The sequence below is a fragment of the Phyllostomus hastatus genome, unplaced genomic scaffold (assembly GCF_019186645.2).
Source record: "Phyllostomus hastatus isolate PE091 unplaced genomic scaffold, TTU_PhHast_1.1 phas_contig_16, whole genome shotgun sequence".
NCBI lineage: Eukaryota > Metazoa > Chordata > Mammalia > Chiroptera > Phyllostomidae > Phyllostomus > Phyllostomus hastatus.
In genome coordinates, this window is record NW_025333643.1 from 19,084,619 (window position 1) to 19,103,513 (window position 18,895).

At 37.5% G+C, this 18,895-nt stretch overlaps 1 protein-coding gene across 26 annotated transcripts in view; it reads right to left on the bottom strand.

Moving 5' to 3' along the window:
* Window positions 1-18,895, bottom strand: part of CADPS (calcium dependent secretion activator) — a 461,254-nt gene that overhangs the window by 98,157 nt on the left and 344,202 nt on the right. For 7 of the 26 annotated variants that reach the window (XM_045832196.1, XM_045832184.1, XM_045832194.1 and 4 more), the window contains 7 exons: window positions 18,665-18,766; window positions 17,194-17,257; window positions 16,657-16,780; window positions 14,244-14,312; window positions 13,377-13,394; window positions 1,325-1,431; window positions 303-311 (listed from right to left, as the gene is read on the bottom strand). In XM_045832196.1, coding sequence (XP_045688152.1) covers window positions 303-311; window positions 1,325-1,431; window positions 13,377-13,394; window positions 14,244-14,312; window positions 16,657-16,780; window positions 17,194-17,257; window positions 18,665-18,766 — 493 coding nt within the window. The remainder of the gene's footprint in view (window positions 1-302; window positions 312-1,324; window positions 1,432-13,376; window positions 13,395-14,243; window positions 14,313-16,656; window positions 16,781-17,193; window positions 17,258-18,664; window positions 18,767-18,895) is intronic. The other 19 variants (XM_045832200.1, XM_045832199.1, XM_045832191.1 and 16 more) reach the window with 7 other exon arrangements.

The following is an 18,895-nucleotide window of genomic DNA, read 5'->3' on the forward strand; positions in this document are numbered from 1 at the left end:
GAAACTAGTTCAGGCTAAGGACAGAATCAAGGCAGGTAGGAGGCACGTGTCAGGATATAACTGCAGTCGTGGTTAGGTTTATCAATTGCTTCATGCATGCACGAGAGAATCACCCCACATATACCCTGCTGTGAAGGGCCCCCCATTTCACAAGCAGTCCACTGGAAGTTGCTGTTACATTCCTTGGGTCAGTGTTAGAAAGCAGGAGCACCCGGGGGAAGTCCCATTAGAAAACATGGTACTGGAAGGGCATGCACAAACTACAGCAGCAGGTGGCTGGCTCATTCGGTTTAGTCACATACCTCTTTCCCCTGCCACGATCAGCCACGATTGAGTGGAACAGTAGAAGAACAGGGAGGAAATTTAAATATGCAATCAGGCATTATTCGGGATGACTGGGTTTATGTGTATCAGATATTAGTTAACTGTACTGTTAATTTTCATTTAGTCATGGGAATGACCATTTTAAGTGCTCGAGAAATTACTTTTATGGAATGCATTTTCTTCCCCTTTTGCTGTAGAGTTGAAAGGAGAGGAAGAGTGAGAAATAGTGTACTTTTCAGAAAGGTTAGTTTAAGAGATATGATCTTAAATCTCAGTTTTGAAGCAAGCAGTGATATAACAGTTTGACCATAATGGGATCTTGGAATCTTTTCTTGGAAGGGTTGGGTTGTTTAAGTCCCTACAGGTTTGGGATTTAGTTAGCCTTGAAATCCCTTGGTTTAAAATTATTATCAAAACAATCATTTTGACAGTGGCTTTCTAAAAAAAAAGTAAGCTGTATTTATTTAGATGTGTGTTGGAGAATCGACAAGTTGAACAGCAGAGAATAATTCACTTCTGTCACAGTGTTTGGCCACCCAAGTCATCTAAGGTTAACAAATGAAGACTCTAGTGCAAGCAGAGTAAGTTACAGAGATAAATCCAAAAACATGGCCTGCAACCCACATACCAAATCAAATAAATAAAAACAACAGTGGTGGCAACAAAAACAACCACAAGAGACCAAAAAGTATTTTGTGTGCTCTGGACAATAACTATATGCTGTTTGAGTCATATTTTTAAAATATACTCACCTCTTTTGCTTGTTGCTATAAACATCTGAAAACTTAAGCTGAAACGTACAACACACAATCATTTTTTGGTTGTTTTAAACAACCTTGCAAAGGATCCTTCTTGCCAAACTTCCACTTTCATTCTCTTTGCAAGGCCAGGTGAAAAGAAAATGGGTGTTAAGGCATCTTAGTCATAGTATTACCAGTAAAATAATTTCTGCAACCTCCACTAAGGAACACCAAGACAATTTCCCACCACTCCTGCTCACCTCTGCATGGTGCTCCTCATTCTGCTGAAGAACTTCAATGACTAGTTCAGCAAGACGTATTGTGTCTTCGAGCTTTTTGGCAGGAGTGATTAACCGGCCTACATTTTCTGTAGTACAAGAATTTGTGTTAACGTTCAGTGAAAGCATCAAGCTAGTTTTGTGGCCATTAGAACAAGTAGGTAAAAAATTCTGAATAGTTATCAATTTTTAAAAAAGTGTCATGCAAATGTTAAGAGCCACAAAATTAGTAGTGAGCAAACCATAAAACCATTTTATTATTATCACCATAAACATTATCATCATAATACATATTAAGAAAAAGCAGTGCTCCAGCTTCAAATTGACATACTAAGCTATACTATCTATGACAGCCCATTTCAAATTGAGTGACATTTTGTACACACGTTCTTTAAAGACAGCATAAAAATACTACTATTTTATATCACACTCGAGACTGTGTTTGTGCAACTTGAAGTGGGAAGATGTAACAGAAGTTTAATCTTGATTGCTGCTGCATTTGTTCCCTGGATTTGTCCTTAAACATTTGATACTACAGACTATGTTTTATTATGGGTCTGCAAGTTTAACAGGTGTTGCAATGTTCACTTTAAAAATGCAGAGTTGAAGGTCTGGCTATTTTAAGTTATCCAGGGAGGAGATTGAAAAGAAACCTAATGGAAATTCCTAGGCCATTAGGAATGCAGGCTCAAATTATTAAAATGGTGTTGGGGATAGATTATTGGGTGAAGTAGTGGTATTTTGTGCTACTGATTGGTACAATTGAAACCTTATCAGTTAGCTGGCAAATGTACTCAAATTTTTTCTCTGTTTTTTAGTTTCTATAGTGTTGAAAAGGGTGTGTTTTTATCTGACTCAACAACAAACTGAATCCTGGTTTATACTGCATTCTTTACAGAGCTGAATTCACGAATGTTTGGCCATGTCATTATGTTACCCAAACTTACAAACTTTTTTTCCAGGCAGAAAAGAGTAACATTTAAAATATAAAGGTTTTTCTTAGCCAATGAAACTGTCAGTCTGAACTCACAAGGAATGTTGTATTTCATGCTTAGATCTCTTCAAACCATAAGCCTCAGTCCGTTGGAGCCTCTGGAGTGTAGCGGCAATAAGGATCATTTGGCACGATTGCACAAGTAGGTGTGCAGGTGCAAAAAGGGACAGCCAAAACTTATTTTCACCTCTTTATCTGAAGCAGATATGTTTGGCTTCAGGAGTTTTCTTGCTAGAGATTACTTAATGCTTCAGAGAAATGTTTGTTGTCGTCTTGTTTTGTTTTGGGCAGGTGTTTAAGCAAAACCTTAGGAGATTGTGCCTTTACAAGAAAGTGACCCATAATTTTCTGTTTGTGCACTTTTTAGATAGACAATGAGTATATCAGATGATTAGTAGTTTAGGATTTAATAATGAGAAACAAGTTCAGTGAAACACTATGCAAAATGAGTGTCCCATCACTCTGTGAGCTAAGAGTGATGGATGGGACTGGGTTAGATTATTGAGGGAATTCAGTCCAACAATGCCTGGTGACTGGTGTGAAAATGGGCTTTCTGGACTCAAGCCAATGAAAAGCTCCATTGTCTCTGCAGCACTAAGGTGTAAGTGCAGCTGGAGCTGGTTAGGGCATGAAGGTGGGAACTGCAGGAAACATACATATGCAGATCAGGCAGCAACTATCCAACAGTCAGAGCAGGGGGATGTGTGGAGTTAAGGGGCCAACAGCACACTGCCTAGGCCAGAGCAATAAATATTTGGAGAAGTAATATGATTTGTGTGCTTTTGGGGCACTTGGCCTGTTTGTAATTTCATAAATGGACTACCATCATTTCATTAATAGACTTTCAGGCATTTCTACAAACATACTGTGTATATATGTTTGGGTAATATGCGTAGAGTAAGGTACTTGCATTTTGATAGTAAATATGCATAGGTTACTCTTTTTTATTAGTTGATATTCACATTTACACATCAATTTGCAAATTCCTCATTCTATGCTTATTACCCATTTGACACATACACCCACATACACACATCACACACTTACATACATTTTCTAGTAACCAGACAAGCCTGTATATTAATACAAATCTGCAGGAAATCCCACTTGGGCACATCTTTGAAATCTCTTGCTTTAAAAATAGAGAGCATTGTCCTTTCTGATGGAATACTCACCAAATTGAGGGGAATTCTAGCTGTATATGACATATCATGTAGAAATGAAATAATTCCCACCAGTATTTTTATACATTTTCATTTAAAAACTGTGAATGATATTTGTGTTTGGAGAAATCCAAGATGCTTAAGCTAGGACCACCCGAAGATTTGTTTTAATATGTAGTGCTTTTAGATTGACTACAATATATATTAATAGATACACATAAAGTGTATATGCGCACACAGCCATTCTGTGAGTGTTTGCACATGTACACAGACATGTGTATGCCTGATGTATATATACAAACAGTATGTTTAATAAAACCTTTTGCAATGTTACTTTAACATGCAACCATTAAAGTAAGCAGGTTAAGGATCCTTTAATGTAAAATGCTTGATCACCCATTTAACCTGGGTAGCCAGACTTTCATTTGCTATTGATCAAGCCACTTTATGAAGACATGGAACTATTTTCCCCTTTATTTGCATAGCTAACTTAGTAGCTAAATGGCAAAAATGTACTAAAAGCAACTTTTCTAAGATGTTGTCTTTAAAGAAAATATTGTTCAAAATCCCCTAGCACCTCCTCCCTCTCCCAACTGAGGTCAAGGAGAAATTTGAGCTTAGAAATGATTTTTTTGTCCCTTCTGCTGTCTTGAAATGTATTGCAATATTCCTACCATCCAATCTTGTACTAGCTGGAGCACTGATGAAGGGGAACTAAAAATACAATTTATTTAGTAAACATTTCATACAACAGAATTGAAGCTCATAACATATAAAAATCATCATGCAAAATGTTATGCAACAACAATGTTATTTTGTGCTGACATTGAGGTTTGAAAATGTTGCATATGTCAGACATAGCTAGACAAAAATGTGGACATTTGGAAAGAAATACTCTCTTTTGCAAAACCTACAGTGTCAAACTTGAGAGCTGAACCTCAGCTTAGTATGCTAAAACAAAACAAAATTTCAAGAAGAAAAATGAATGTAAAAGCAAACTAAACTAGAAAGATGCTGAGTAAAGGAACATTAGAAGTTTACAGTACTTGATTTTGGCCTAGGCATGCCTTTGAGCTTTTGATATAACATGCTGCTCTGCCTTTGGGTGGGTGGAGGAGCCCCAGAAGGTGTCCGGGGAGCTCAGGTAGGTGAAGAGAGACAGCAAAAAAAGTAAAGAGACAAAGTGACTTTCACAGAGGGGACAAGTAAGATGACAGACTCTAAAAAGAATCATCAAACAAGCAAAAATGATAAAACACTGATGGAGAGCTGCTGCTTTCTTGGCTTTACTGCACCATTACTGGATGCGACTCTGACCAGTGCCACCAGCACCACCCTATGGAGACACTCAGAGGCAGAATGCAAATGATAGATGCCTTTATTCTGATGGATGCACATGAATGATGGAGGCAGCATCACTGACCAAAACAAGATACACTTTTGTACAATAAAGGACACATGTTAATAGCTGCTTCCTTCTTACAGATGACCACAAATAGGACATGATGCAGTTGTAGTTGGAAGATTGGCTTCTCACCCTCAGTATGCTGCTTCACTTTCTACATAATCTTGCACCTTCTATTTAAACCTCTCTGTGCTTCAGTTTTCTCATCTACAATTCAAGAATATTAATATCTTTTTGGTGTACCTTGCAGGGTTGCTGATAAGAGCAAATAAAACAATGTACAGGCCAGATCCCTGCAAAGCCCAAGATGCCTATAAATGTCTATTGTTCTCTCCAACATTGTGAAAAGGCAGGAATTAATTGCCTTGCAAGAGCAGATGAAGGGCCGTTATTAGTTCAAGTGAGCTAGGGGATATTCTTGCTCCCTTTGTGAAATTCCAACATGTCAAAATCTGTCATTTTGGGGGAAAATGTGTGGTATCTGATTGTTTCCAGCTCATTTAATTATTTTCAATTTGGAATTCTCATGGCTTTTATATTGTGGGTTGAATCATATATAAAAACTTGCCAGTTTATCAAATATGTTACTTGCTACTCCAAATGTTAGAATACCGTAATCAGCAGTTGACCCATCTGTCATGTGGTTTACAATATCAGCACAGCAAACATCCTATAACAATAGCTGCTCCTTCAATACGGGCACAGAGCACTGTCAGCTCCAACGACTCTCTTTTCCATGATGCCTCATTAACCTTGGACCTGCTCCTTTCTAATAGTTTTCATTTATAAAGCAATCTGTATGATGAGGGGGGACATATTCTATTGCCAGTTTTGCTTCTTGGTTTGCTTGAATTTTCAACTGGGAAAATGAATTTTACTGTAGGCTTATAGGAAATGGAATTCTAGCAACATTAATAAAAAATATCAGCAATAAGGATAAATATAACATTCTGGCAAAAGTATCTACTAAAAGCAAAATTAATGAAATCCTTTTCTCGTGGGACCAAGAATATATGCAGGGCTAAAAAATTATTTACCAGCCTCCTCTTATTTAAATCTTTTGTTTGTGAAATACTGTGTGTGAATAGAATTTGGAAAAAATAGTTTTCAATAACAGCTATTTAAAGGAAGGCAATGACTGAACCTTTCTTTATTAAAAAAAGTTCTCATATTTAAATTTTATCAAAATCTGGTCTTACACCTACAGCTGTGCTGAAAGTTAGGTACATCTCTGGTAATATATCCTCCTGGCTTTTTAACGAATGCAAATACATGTTGTCTGAGTGTGCAATTCTCCTGGAAACTCCTTATTCATTCTCATCCAGATAACTGAACCTGTGTAGAGAAACATTTGTTCTGGCTTATAAAACAATGAAATGTCCCCAGGCTGCTCCATAACCCACCAGGCAACAGCTACGTATTTCAGCTCCATGGGTCTTGATGCAAATTCATCAAGGGATTCCCAACTGCCAACTGTCTGTCCAGAATTCTGACAGTGAGGTTTGCTACTATAGAAAAACAAGCTCCCTATTTTTTTCTCTCACAGAGCAAAACAAAAACATCATACCTTGGTTTCCAACTTCATTTACTCAATTACCATTGCTCATGTTTACACAATTAAATCTGCTTGGCTTCCAGAGAGAAAGTTAAATGTGACTGCAGAAAAACAAAAAGAGAATTCCTCTGTATGCTCAGCTAAGCCAAGGAAGAGAAGCATCCAGGAGTGAGAGACACTCCAATTAGCCCTCAAATAACCTGACCATCCCTGGTTCCAGTGAGTGAGTTGCCAGTCCCTGACATATCATATAAAAGATGGATATGGTTGATGGAAAGCCCACTTACTACCAAGTTCCAATCTACTGATGTGTCACTGAAAATGCCAGTGTGTATATTGAAAATAAGTAGCCTGATGCCATTTGCTATGATTTAGAGCTAGCGGTGGATAAAAGCTAGAGTATAAACAGAAAGCTAAGCAGATAGACACCTTATGCTTCCTAGAGTACCCTGTCTCTCTAACACAATGGCCATGTGGACCATACACTCAATACAGGGTTACATAGTTCAACATCACTTCTCCAGTGGGGCTATAAATTATATAACTGATTCCCTTGTGTCCTCCTCACTCCCTTTCAGAAGATTTTATCTTTAGGAAAGTATGAAGTATATGGTAATAAAGACTATCAGATGATTGTGGATCATCCTCTTTGCTCTTTGAATTGAAGTTATCTTTGTCTCTGCTGTAAGCATGGATCTGTACCTGCCACACTCCTGTTCATAAGCCTTAGGGAGAGCCCATTTATAGCAAGAGGGTGCCATCATAGCAAAGGCCCAACTCCTCTGTTGATACCTCTATTTGAGCACTTCTGGCCTCTAACAATAGCAAATTATACACACGTCTGTCTCCCTCTATGCCCAGTGAATTCTCTATTTTCAGGGGCTAGGACAATGCCTCGCCCAGAACAGAGCCTCAAATATTGGCAGAATCCTTAGTGTATCCTGCCCAGTACATTGCTTTCAAGGCAAAACAGATCACTTGGTATTGCAATATGCATATAAATGATACAGGAACTTTTATCATTTACCCAAAGCCCCTGGTTATGTAATGCATGTACTAAACTGAATTGCTGAATAGTAAACATTATAACCTAAACTTCCAAACCAGAGAACAATTTCAGGTGTTTAATGTAATTTAAAATGATTCAATATCATTAAAATACTTTTTATTTAAATTAAAATAAATTATATCTATAAGGAAGAAATAATGCTGTTATGATATTTTCTTCTCTAATTTGATTTCTTTGTCCTTAAGAATGAGCTATTGAACTTAAGAAAAGTGAAATTAATCCTACTACTGGATAGACACAGTAGTAGATATCTGTTATTCTTATATAAGTAGTGTCTTTCCCCCACTCCATATGGTTCTGCTGGGAATGTCAAACAGTGAATCCTACAGGGGAAGTCATGTGAGCCAAGCCAGGCCAACCATAGCACCCACACAATCATGGGAATTTGACTGGCTCAGAGGTTAATATGTGAGCCAGGCATGTCAATGAGATGCTCCTCTGAAATTTTATACAGTTGCTTGGAGAGGAAAGCTTGTTTTCTTTTTTCTTTTCTTTTTATTTTTAAAAAAAATTTTTTTATTTATTTTTTTTAGAGAGGGAAGGGGAAGAGAGAGAGAGAGAGAGAAACATCAATGTGCGGTTGCTGGGGGCCGTGGCCTGCAACATAGGCATGTGCCCTGACTGGGAATCAAACTTGCGATGCCTGGTTTGCAGCCTGCGCTCAATCCACTGAGCTATGCCAGCCAGGGCAAAAGCTTGTTTTCTTATAGGGTTCAAAGCCAGTGTTATCTGTGACCATGTTGCCAGTAACCTGCCTACCATGACCCCCAGTCATATTAAAGAAGCATGTCAGCAGTTGGAGAAATCAAAACATACTAAAATTCTTTATCCCTGAGGCAAGTTCCTAGCTATGCTGGCCAAAAATTCCCTTTTCTTGCTTAAGCTGTATGATTTTTTGGGGGGGATCACTTACTATAGCAAGAATATTGATTTGATAGTACAATACAATATCTACCCAGTCCCCAACTAAGCTTTCACCTATATGACCACAAGCTTCCTGGGGCAGGATCTTGGGGCATGTGGAAGGACAATGAATAGAGGCAAATACTTCAACAAAGTCAGGGGATATCCTAGACAGTTCTTCTTAGGGAACCAGCTCTTGACCTCCACAATGACATCCTCCCTGCAGCACCTGAAAAACCCTGGACTAGGTGAAGTCCCCTGCGCATCTTGCATTTCTCTTTATCATAGTCAGAATGTATGAACATTGAAGCTTGAGAAGCATTATTTTATATTCTATTTTTGAAATCAAATAATATATCTATACTAAGCATTTAGATTTGGAAGTTTTCTTTTAAATAATAACAAACAAATAACATATTATATATATACACACACATATAGAGATAGATAGATACAAAGATAGATAGATAGATAGATAGATAGATAGATAGATAGATAGATAGATAGTGCTTACTATGTGGCAGGCACTGTGCTAAGGGCTTTATTTGGAATATGTATTTTAATCTTCACAGTGACCTTTTGGGGGAGGGAAATAAGTGCATCATAAAGAGGTTAAAAAACTCACTGAAGGCAGGATAATGATTACAATTTTTAGTGTAACAAATCCTGAGTGAGCAGGCTGGTTCTGAGGTGGTCTTTTCCTGGAGCTGCATAGACAGGGTTCTCATATGTGGACACTGGGCATCATCGACTGTCATACTGGAAGCTCAGGCCAGTTAATGGATTGGGTTAGACCATTATTGCTAAGCTGAAAGGTAAGGCAGCCTGGTTGGGGTGTGAAGGCTCCTGAATAGTGGGCAGACGCCAAACTAGAGTCACTAACTGCCCATCTTACTTAGAAACTGCTAGGCTTCTATTTTCTTATCTGTCAAGTGAAAGTTTGGATTAGGTGATTGAGGAACCCCTTCTTGGTCTTACAATTTTATCACTAACAATCACAAGTATTTCATAATTTAAAAGTTCAACATGTGGGGTTAGAAATTAGGCTCATGTTCAAATTCTATCTCTGAAACTATCAAGCTATGTGTCCTTGGGTAAATAACATGTCTCATTTCTAGCTCTTTGTATTTCTATACACAAAGATTGATTTCTTATTTCATTGAGTATAAGTGGCATATTTTAACATTTCTGAAATTGGATGCATTTATACTTGATGGCATCTAACAATTTAGTTGGCAGCATTGTTTTGTTCTTAAGACTACATAAATTAATGGTGCATCTTAAAATTGTTGGCCTTTTAGATTCAATGAAATAGAGTAGTAAAATACTACTTATAGAGTTGTGCTGAGAATTAAATGAGATATACATATAACTATTAAATACATACTCAATTCTCAATAAAGGACAGTTATCATCATCATCAGCAGCAGCAGCAGCAGCATTATCTATTTTTTTTCTGGTAGAAGAGACATTGATTTCACATTTATTGGTTTATGGCATATTTTTAACACATCCTCTTTTCCTCCAAAATCCTCCTTAGTGACAGTGTTAAAACAAGGAAAAACAGTGTTTTTCCTTGCCCTCCTCACTTTATTTATAACACATAAATGAGATACTAGTCTACAAAATGATTCAAGCATGGAAACCCTGATTTATGCATCCCTGAAACAAGAAGGAAGGAAAACTAAGCATTTTGTTTCTTGTGTAAGACGTAAAGCATGAATTGGTGCTCAATTCATTTAGAGGGGCCTGGAGCTTGGTGAGCTGGGGTTTGCCCTCACTGTTTCCTGGGTGGGTAGCTCTGCACTGGGCATTCAAATATTACAAGCTTAGCTATTTCTTCTTTTCCTTCAACTGGCCTTGGACCTGTAGGAAGTTTGACTGGAGATAGGGAAAGCTGCTGAAACACAGCACTACAGAATTTCCTTGGAAATCCTTTGCATGGATTTATCCTACTTTAGGAGGTTTCTGTCAACTGGGCAGAAAAAAGTCTTCAGTTCTTTGGTAATCTCAGGGAGCCTCAACTACCCTCAGGAAGACTTCACAATGGAAAGATTTCAGCAATGATCTGTTCCCAGAAAGGACTGCTCTGTTTTTTGGTAGTTTTTCTGATTAAAAGTTGTTGGTGTTTTTGAATTTATCTGTTCAATGAATGGATATTATCCAATTGCCCACCACATCAGCTGGAAAGGCTATATTTATGAAAGAGACAAAAAGAAATAACAAGCATGGTGCTTAAATTTAGAAAGATCTGTCAAATCCTGCTTGAGAAATTCACTTATCTTCTCCAAATGTCAGCTCCCTTATCTGTAAAAGGGGTAAAGATTGAATTAGATCCTCCATATAAAGTCCTTAGCACAGTGCCTTGACCCATAGGTGGGTTGGCTGGCTATCTCCCTATCTCTAGAATATCTATCTATCTATCTATCTATCTATCTATCTATCTATCTATCTATCTATATATCTATTTATCTACCTATCTATCTATCTTGCAAATATTTGGTGTGTTTGAAAGAAAATTATTTTATTTCAAGTTTCAGCAGAATTTTTATGATGCTTGGAAAATCATGCAAGTATTCAATCAAGAATGGAGGCAAAACAGCAATAGTAATGTCTTCTCAAAGCTTGGTGGGGTCACAACATGTGATGGTTTAAATGGAAATGTATTTATAATTAATTTATGTGCAGGAGTCACTTTTCTTTTATAGAATAGGAGCCTTTTACTTTTTAGAGATACTGTAATTAAACTGAACATTTAATTTCTAATAATACCACCAGACAGAAAGCATAAGTCCACTAAAATGCCATCTGCAGAGCCCCATAGACTCTCCAAGCACAGCCTGAGCAAAGCACTCCATAGCTGTCCACATTCCATCTCAGTTTGCACATGTAACTCCAGCTGTGCCCTGCCACCTTCATGCAGATGGTTTTGAATACCCATCCATGTATTTGTGCTTAGTTACCTTTCAGGAGATTGAAAATGGAGAGGGAGGACAAGATAAAAGATGAAAAGGTCAGAAAAGAAATAATTATGATTATGGTTGTGACTGAGATTTGTTTTGCTTAGAAGAAGCCTCAGATGTACCAGGCTTCACACTCATCTCTGCTTTGACATTAAGTTTCAGGTCCAGTTTTACTCTATTCCTCTTTCTGAGTCCTTTCTCTACATCAATGTCACTATGATTTTCGTGGAATGCAAATCACCAAGTCATCCTATTACTTAAAGAGCCTTTAATTAAAGGGACTTTTTAAATCAGCCTTTGGAAGTGAGACCTGTAGAGTTTTTCCTTAGAAAAATCCATATGCCTGTTAAAGTTGGCGCGGATTCCAGGTTAAGAAATTTTGGACCATAAGACACAGCCCGAACTCTATGTTATTAAGGCACATAAAGGGTTTCAAGATCTTGCCTCCTGCTTACATTGCCATCATCAGCACTCATTGCTGCCATCATTTCATTCGTTTGCAACCACACTGACTTTTAGAATAATTAAGAGTGTCGCCTCTGCCTGGGCTCAGATTCTGGCTCTACCCTTATTCTTCTAAGAGTGTGTTAATTGACCTCTCTGTAACCCACTTTGCTGTTCCCCAAAATGGGAATAATAGTAGTATCTACCTCATAAGGGGTTTTGAGGATTAAATAAATCAATAAATATAAAACACTTAATAGTCATAGCTCATACATAAGCTATGTACCATTGAATAAGCTTATACATTGAATATGCATAGCTATTTTTATTAGCTATATGGTTTTACATATTTGCACATATTACTCTCTTTATTCAGGATGTCTTTCTACTTTCCAATCACAGATCTCTTCCACTGATTCTAATTCATCTTTCAAGATGCAGTTCAACCTTTCCATTCTTGTGAAGATTTTTGAGGCTTTCTGACAATGTCCTCTTATGAATAATTCTACCAATTGGTGCTGCCACCTACTTAATTTGTAAATAAACACTGTACCCATTTGCACATGGACACTTCATAAGGTTAACAGCTGTTTTCCTGCTGTTTACTTAGTCTCTGATTTTCACCACTGTACTTGGCACATGGTGGGCTCCCACTAAACAGTTGTTGAATGAATAAATGAATGAATGAATGAATGAATACCTTCCCTTACAGAGACAGAAAAGCTTATGTCTTGAACATAGGTTTGCGAGTCTTCAAATACTTATTTCCAACCTAGTGCTTGCATATACTCAAAAATGCTTTCTGAATTGATCTGAAATATGTTCAACTTTGATTAAATGAAATATGTTTAACTTCAATTAAATTATAATTCTCTTTTATAATCCTTTAGACCTTAAAAGTAATAGTTAATACTGTACTTTTATTTATTAGAGCTTTCCTCACAATATGCTCAGAAGTCTTTGGACTAATCAAGAAGAAAACATCCAAAGGTAGAGGAATTTCTAAGAGCTTTTCTCTCAGGAAGCTTCCAGCAATAGCCTCTGTGCAGCCACCCTGCCTGCACCCTGCCTCATCACACGATACACACAGGAACAACACAAACACAAGTTCTCTCTATCTTGGCTGATAAACATTCATCAAAGAACACAAACTTCTCATCAGGGTAGAAAACAGAAAAAAAATGAAAAACAAAAAGGAAGATTAGTTTGATTCAGTAACTGTTTTTTAAAAGCACATCAGGCCAAATCACTGGAATCCTGAAACCAAGGATGAAATGAAGTTCCATAGCAAACCAGAGTTCTGTTCCTCCAAAGCTTATGCTTTATAGAAATTCTGCTTTATAAAGGTCAATGTCTAATGGGCATGAGGGATATTTAGACAGCACAAATTAACTCCTTAAGTATTATTGCAACTCCACACCAGTCTTTGGGAGTACATACGTTAAGGAGCCATTAAAAAACAAAAACAAAAACAAAAACAAAAACTAAATATAACTCAACAATCCTGATAGTTTATAATGCATATACAATTGGTTCACCTGCATCCTTTTGATTCTCTATTTGAAAGAGAGAGCACAACAAGGAGAGAAGAGAAAGAGAAACAAGAACACATATGCAGGATTAATGAGCAAATGGACCAAAATGCCCCCCACTTATGTGTGATACATGATACTGGAAGAAAAGATTGCCCTTGGGCTCCCACTGCCCCGAAGTATGGGGGCCAGCATAAAAAGGCTCCTTCACAGAGGTGGAAAATGCTGCACAAATAGAAAATTAGTAAAATTATGTTTAATGTGAAATCAAGCTATGAAACATACATGAACTCTCCAAATGACAATTAAGTCATATGTTCTAGCCAAAGCTTAGTGAACAAGCACAAGTCAAAACCTCCAGAGAGAACAAGGAAAAGCTTCCCAGCTTGAGAGAGAACAGACAGGAGGCATATAAGATCTAATTTTTACAGAGAATGGACCACCTCATATGATATACCCATAATAGTTTGACATGTTAAACATGGAAAAGAAGGCATGATTTTGCCCCAGCAGTCCTTTATCTGACACCTAACAGATTGTTCCCAGCCTAGATGCTACCTTTTGATTGTGTACCAGTGACAAGCACTTTACAAATTGGGGTTACACACAAGCAAAGTAAAAATGCATTCAGGTCACAGACAGAGAATAACTAAAAAACTTACAGACAAATCTGAGTTTATCACAAACAAATGGCTTAATTGTCTAACCTGCGACTGGACTTCTTACACTGGGTTTCACAGACAGAATCAACAGACAAGCCAATGCTAAACAACTTGAAGCAAGGAGAGTGAGTTGATTTGGATCTGGATTTTCTTGAAATAATGAAAACAGAAAGAGTGAAGACAGCGTGGCGAGGAGGTGGTAGGTACTCACGAATGGTTAAATCCATCACTTGGGAGGCCAAGCAGAAGACAGGATGCTCATACATTTCTCTCTTTTTCCCTATAAAAGAGGATTTGGGCATGCAAGAGGCTTAGGTCAGAGGTAAAGAGGTTAAAGGTCATAGGTTAGAGGAAAACGTTACATTAGCTCAAGGGAAAATAGCCACAGAATATTTTGGGATAAACACAGGATAAAAGAAAAAGGAGTTTTCAAAATTGGAGATCTACTGGATTAACCATTCAGCATGCCGTGAGTCACGAGAGAGATTGTGACCATGACTTTATACGTCTCTTTAGAATTGTTTGCAGGAATACAATGACCAAAAACATCATGAGTAAAGGGAAACAGAATTTCATTGGTTTAAGGCTCCAAGATACTAAGGATTTCAGACTTTAGTATCTAAGGCTCTTGAGGTATTTCTTCATAAACATAGTCTCCAGCAATGTTACTACAAGTTTTTTACAAAATTCTCTGGGAGCTAAGATGTTAATGCTCACAGAGGGACTCTAATGTAAAAATGAAAGGTTTCTTTTCTGAGTGTAGGATCAGAACCTTATAAAAGAAAGTTGTCTGGCAGTCATATCTTTACTGCTGCAATGTCTCAGCCTATAGTGGACTATGTTCATGAAAGAAAACCTGATACATGCAGCCAGAGGATGTTGGGTTGTCTGAATTAACAATCCCAGCATGCTTTGAAATTGGTGTCACAGCCACTTTTGCAGAGGTGATGTCAAAAAGTGACTGAGCCAATCACGAACAAGGAAGGAGAGAAGCAAAGAGAGCAGGTAGTGTGGAATGAGGTACTTCTCTGAAAAGAGAGTTGGAAAAAAAGATTGGTTTCTTCAAAGAATCCCCAGACCTAAAAGTCACAGTGCAAAAGATAGTTAACACAACCAAGAAGAATTGAGGCACAAAAGGAAATTACAGACCAGCTGATCTACTTTGAAAATGAATGCATTTTTACTTACAGATCTTAAAGTTTGTTTTTGGATATACTTATCTGAAAGAAGAGAGTGGATCTTACCAAAGACTAGTAATAGCTAGACCAAGACCTATGAGTCAGCAGCCATGGCAACCAAACATTTCTTCTTTCCATCCCATTTCTGTCCTTGCCTAGAATTACTGGGTTCCTGGTTGACATTACCAAATAAAACCAATCATTATGTCCTGGGAAGGTAAATGCTGAAACAATTATTTGCTAATAAAGCTCTTTTAATGATTTTCTTGTCCTTCTATTTTTGTCACTCATTACCAAGTCAGGAGTTGATAAACATCCTTTTAGTGCCCAATTCTTAAGTGTTTCTCCCTGGATGCATAACAATGAATTCATTACCACTGGTACACAATTTGCATTGTCAGACAGACAAAATTGAGAGAGGGAGACATGTAAGGTAGAGAACACTGTGAACTTGACATGATCTTAACCTAATTCTCTAGGAAAATAAGGGCTTCGTCAGGGTAAGTGATGCATTTTGGTTGGTTAGGTCTTTATTTTCCCCCCAGTAATGTCCTGAAGGCAGATGATGGGCATTTGCTGGTGTTTTGCATGTGAGAGAACATCAGATTCCAGAATGCGGACACACTGAGTTTTGCACACAGAACTTCCACATTTATACACTTACACCACTGGTCAAGTTGGGTGTGGTTTTCAAATCACCCTATAGCAGCCAACAGGGTAACAATGAAAAATGATTAATACCTTTGCACATGTATAGGTCCCAAAGAACCATATATTTTCAAGAAAAGTTTACTCAAAGTGACTTCTGGGTGACTACTTGGTCATCAGTGACTGCTTCACTAAAACTTGAGAGGGCAGTAGTAATGACCATCCTAAGTCTAGTGTTCTAGTAATGACTGAGATTGAAAGCAAACCAGGAGCCATCAGAGAGGGCTGGACATTAACTTGCCATCGAGTTTGAAATGCTACCAAAGACAACCCCTTGAAAGTTCAAGGGGCAAAAAAAAGTTAAGCAAAATCTTGATGTTGCTTTATTCAATTCTTGTTTTACTTACAATGCTATCAACAGTTGACAACAAACTGCTTTGCTTTCCTCTATTTAAAAAAGGTAGCAATCCTATAGCACTCTTTAATAATCAGACATGAGCCAGAGAGCAAACCTGGGGCCAATACAGAATTTCAGAAGGACCTTAGTTATCTGATAACATTCCATGTCCAGTATTCTTCCCTTAGAAAGACTGATTCCTGAGTCCCTGCTCTTTAATTCACTTATTTGGCTACATCCAAGGAAGATTTCACATTTTCACATTTTGAGTGCTTTCAAGTTTCTGCTTAACACACTCAGATGGACCACTGTTTCCTGGTACCCATCAGAATAGAGAGATACTTCCCCAGGGGGGCATACAAAATTTTAAATTAAAAACTGGGGGCAGAAGGGAGCCTTACCTTCAATTTTGGCATACTCTGATAGCCGAGAGTAGTTGACTAAAGCAGCCTGCTCTAGACATTTACGGATGACTGTTTTTACCTCCTCTTGTGGCACTGGGGTAACAATATCTTTCATCAAAACCTTAAGGTGGAAGAAAAGGTTATTAAAATGGTTCAGCTAAATACATTACTCATTTATACTTCTTACAGAGTTCAAGGCTCAAATTAGTTGTGAATGCCTCCTTGTGATTTAATACTGATCAAGTTCCATCAATAGAAAAAACACAGAATTGCAATACACAGTTAGGATGGCAAAGCCTGTCCAGGTATCAGAGAAGAACAAGGGGCATATCTTCAACATATCCAACTATTTGGGAGTCTGGAGAGAAAAAACCTAAAATTTTGGGCAATTTTCTCACACTTATTCTGGTATTTGATGAGTGGTAAACAAGATCCCACAAAATTACAAAATTAGGTTATTCAACCACAGTTTTTCATTACAATTATGTCCATGCCTCTGTGTATCTGTAATCTGTCTTTTAGTTTTATTCTTACCCTTTCCAGGAGTGAAAGGGTAGCTTTCAAAGCACCTTCAGGTCGACCAAATGGAAAGCAATACCTAAAAAAGAGAAAATTCTTCAGGTTATGTAATTTATTACATTTTAGCATGAAATATACTGAAATTTGATTCCTGTGGAATTTTTTTCTGAGAAACAGCAAATCTTTTTATTTTGTCACATTGTGTTATGTTAATATGAATTCACACCATATATGTGTGTATATAATGTATATATGTGTATGTGTGAAAAGAAAGACTAAAGAGAGACTCTGCAAACGTCTGCAACAGAAAAGAATATTTAGAGTGATAACAAGATTCTGTTTAGATTTCTATTGTGAAGGAGAACCATTGGTTAGCTCAAAGGAGACTGTAAATATTATTATAGAGACACAATTAAAAACATTAGTTGAAAGAGGGTAAAATTCATGTACACTTACTTAAATCCCTAAAGGATAAATATGAGAAATAAAGAAGGGTATTTTGGGAAAAGTCAGGATTCTGCAAATTGTCCTTCTTTGATTTTTTCAAGTTGTTACTGGATTGTTCATTATTGGCAATGCATCTTGCATATAGTGTATGATCAATACAGATTTATCCAGGAGGATTTGCATGGCATAGATAGAACTGAGTTCCACTGACTTTCAGGCTGTCACCAGTCTTTTGGAACACTGTTTCTCATGGTTCAAAGGGACAAGCATGGGCTACTTACACTCAGACTGGCCTGGAGCAAATTCTAGAACCTCTCTCAGCCTCAGTTTACTTGTTGTTTAATTGAGGAATAGAATAACTACCTTATAAAACTATTCTGGGAATAAAAAATAATGAGATGTTAGTCCAGCCCCTGTATCTGGAAGTGTTTGATACAAAGGTCCTATTTATTATGCCATTACAAACCCTCTTATTATTTTTAAATTACTATTTCAGACTTCTGGCCCAGAACCACAAGTGCAGCATTAGAAATGTCTAATTTGTTTCAAGGAGAAGTGGACTATGTGGTACAAGGTTCAAGTGTCAAACCTGTTTGCTTTCTTGAGTGTGTGGAGAAGAGTCAACCTGCCAAGGCTCATCCAAGTTTATTTCTCTGAGTACCCAGCTCATCCTGTTCTCAGGAGAAGGTGGAGGTTCTCCTATGGGTACCACTGACTTCCTTCCCTGTTCATATGATCTTTTCACAGAATTTTTCATTGTTTTATTTAGGAGCCCTGAAGAAGCTTCAAATTCAACTTTTCAATAGATGAAAAAGTGAAATTGACGACAAAGGTCAACCTGCACAAGGAGGGCTTTGTTCCTTTAGTGGAAATAAAATAAACTTGAGGTTTCAAAGTCTCTGAGCTATTGTGGAATCCAGTCTTTTCTATTTGGTTATTTCTAAATAGCCAGTGTGTACCTGATTAACTTACAGTTTCAGAAAATTAAGCCCTCCCCAGTGTCACCTTCCTAATAAGACCCTCAACCCCAAATCCTTACCTAAAATGTGTAATCTGATTTTCCAACAGAACTCGGAGTCTCTCTTTGATTTCTTCAAAACGTTCCTTTTCTTCAACAGTTACAGTTCCAATTCCATCAGGCCTGAAGGAAGACATGTCATGGAGTGACGGGAACCTCATATGCTGATACCATCAAATCAAATCTCTAGCAGGAGGAAACTGTCCATTTTAGAAGAACACCAGCAATGATAGATGTGACCTTAGGAGAAGT